The sequence below is a fragment of the Pygoscelis adeliae genome, unplaced genomic scaffold (genome assembly GCF_000699105.1).
Source record: "Pygoscelis adeliae isolate BGI_AS28 unplaced genomic scaffold, ASM69910v1 Scaffold114, whole genome shotgun sequence".
In the NCBI taxonomy this organism is placed as follows: domain Eukaryota; kingdom Metazoa; phylum Chordata; class Aves; order Sphenisciformes; family Spheniscidae; genus Pygoscelis; species Pygoscelis adeliae.
In genome coordinates this window covers 2686663-2689247 of record NW_008824587.1, presented here as the reverse complement: position 1 = coordinate 2689247, position 2585 = coordinate 2686663, and the positions used below count along the sequence as shown (strand labels likewise).

General features: G+C 50.2%; 1 protein-coding gene across 1 annotated transcript in view; it reads right to left on the bottom strand.

Moving 5' to 3' along the window:
• Positions 1-13: 13 nt before the first annotated feature.
• SURF6 (surfeit 6) overlaps positions 14-2585 on the bottom strand; it is a 3959-nt gene continuing 1387 nt past the window's right edge. The window contains exons 3-6 of the mRNA XM_009322163.1: positions 2523-2580; positions 1926-2141; positions 1206-1297; positions 14-725 (exon numbers count right to left, since the gene is read on the bottom strand). Of these exons, the coding sequence (XP_009320438.1) occupies positions 54-725; positions 1206-1297; positions 1926-2141; positions 2523-2580 (1038 nt within the window). The 3' untranslated portion in view covers positions 14-53. The remainder of the gene's footprint in view (positions 726-1205; positions 1298-1925; positions 2142-2522; positions 2581-2585) is intronic.

Below are 2585 nucleotides of genomic sequence, written 5' to 3'. Positions count from 1 at the left end.
GCCCCACCAGCAGAACCCCCGCTCCCAGGCTGCGGGGACCGGCCGCCTCGCTCTCACTTTAAGCCAGCTTTTTTCAAGTCCTCTGGCAGAACCCGGCCTTTCTTCCGGGCCCTGGCTTTCTTCTTCTCTATCCTATCCTTCTTCCTCTTCTGAATGTTCTTGCGACGCTTTTCCTGCCGCTGTTGCATCTTTTCTACCACTTTTTCTGTCCGCTTCTCCCACAGCCTTTGGCGTTGCGCTTTACGCTTCTCCTTACGCTTCAGAGCTGCTTTCAGACGCTCCTCGTTGTCATGAATCTTCACGCCTTCCGCCTTATAGAGAACATTTGTCCATTTCATCTTGGTCTCCACCTCCTGAGCTTTCTTCTGGTCCTTATCCTTGAGCTCCTCCAGCTTACTCTTCCTGGTCTCCAGCCTGCTCAGCAGCTGCTTGTAGTTTTTGCCCGTCAGAGGAGTGATCTTGCCTTTCACTGCTTTCCTCTTCTCCTTCTTCTTCTGGATCTTGTTCAACTCATTCTCTTCATGGACTTCGACCCTGTTAAAGACAATCTCGGCTGTGCTCTCCTCCTTTTTGCTTTCTGGCTCTACCGGTACCTCCTCAGTTTCTTTCTTCTCCATTTTTGCCTTCATCTTCAACTCCTTTCTTCGGCGCTTCTTTCTCTCTCTCTCATACTTCCTTCGCTGCCTCTTCTCCAGGACTGCAGGGGTTAATTCCTTGGCATCATCCTAAGAAGAAGGATGGACATGAATCAGGAGCCTTAAAAGGATAAAGCAGAATTAGAAGCAGGATGTCCTCAAGTTCCCGATTTCAAACTTCTCCTAAGAAACACAGTACATGCGACAAGAAGCCGTGGGCTCAGCTTCTGGAGATACTAAACACGGTACAGGCATTTCAAACCCTTTACTCTCCCTCGACACCCCACAGCTATGTTCCCTTTCAGGCTCTTAGTGCTCTTCTTTTTTCTAAAAATCACCAGAGGCATGCTCTCCTCCGAGCCAGGCCCTGCCTTTTCTCACGTGTTTTTCCAGACCACAGAAGACACGCAGGTCTCCCATCGATACCTACAGGCTCTTCCTTAGGAGACGGAATTAGCTCAAACCCTGAGCCTTGTAAGATGGCAGTCTTGTCCCCACGTCCCCTGGGAGGCTAGGGAGAATTTATATTGCACAAACACACATATGGATGCACATTAAGGGTTCTCATACTTGTCCAGAAGCTTTTTTAATCTTCTCATGTAGTCTCTGACGCAAGAGATTCATTGCCAAAAAGGAAGGGGAACCCAGTTCACTTTTCCTCCCTGAAAATGAGAGGAAGAAAATAAAAACACGTAAAGGACAGTGCTAGCTAAACAGGAGAACTTTCTACGGCTACGGAAAAAGCTCTGAGAACTCTTCAGATGCTGTGAATAGAACAGAAAAATCTAAAGAAGCCAAGAGTTTCTATTTCATTGGTTTCTTCAGAATTCCCCCTTTTCTATCCATATTATCATTCAACACTGCCAGCCAGAGTAGCCCGGCATGCCCTGTGGCTGCCTAACGAGCCAGAAGACAAGTACCAAGCTAGCGGAAACAAAGACGCCAAGGACATATTTTCTTTGCGATCAGGCTTTTCAGATTCAAGGTGGGAAGCCAGCCTGGCACGACAGAGATTGCATCCACGCAGTAATTCCCAGGAGTTACCCAAATACACAAGTCGTCCGCAATTCAGGCTAAACGCTCCTGTTTCCAGAGAGCCACCCAGTGGTGACGTTACAAATGTACGTACATGCGCATAAGCTTTCAGGGCACATGGAAGAAGCAAAGACATTTTCCATTCAGCCGAAGTTCTTAAAGGCTTTCCAAACTAGACACGTGTGAAGCAACTGAAAAGCAGCCACCTCAGCTCAGGTAACTTCAGCCAGACCACGACCTCGTTGGTATTCTTACCTGCCACCAAACCCTCTTTTCTGCTCTCTGCAACACCCCGCGGAGCTGATTTGCTGGCTTGAGGGGCTGCCTTCTGTCCTGGAGTGGGTTTACTGGTGTTAGAGACCACCTGGTTGACTGAAGGAGCATTCCTCTTCTCAGCTTGCTTCCTGGGTTTCTTTCTCTTCTTTTTCTTGAGCTGCCTGCCAGCGTCCTCGGGCTGGCCTGGCTTAGACACTAGAGGGCAAAGACAAGTTACACAAAACGGGACACCACCACGTTCCCACTTCCTAACGTTCCGTTATTACTGAAGGCTAAAGTTCCAGCACTGCAATGGCCTATCTGCACCTTCAGAAATTACGTATTTTGGGATTTATCGAAACAGACCAGGCATGCGTGCACGCCTCACTCAAGTCCCCGTCCTCCCCCGCCTAATCCCCACGCGTACAGAGGTGCTCAGAAGCCCCATGTTACAGCAGAGACTGTTTTTTCTTAAAAAAAAACGGCGCAACGCCACTCCCCCGGGCCAAGCTCCCCGTGGAGGCAAGCCTGCCACGAGCCCAGACCCCCACAAACCGGCCGGGAGGGTCAGAAACCGAAGCACCGCGGCTCCGTTACCAAAATTCCTCTCCCGCGGCTCCGGGGCGTGCTGCACGCAGACCTTCCTCGCCAAGCCCTCCC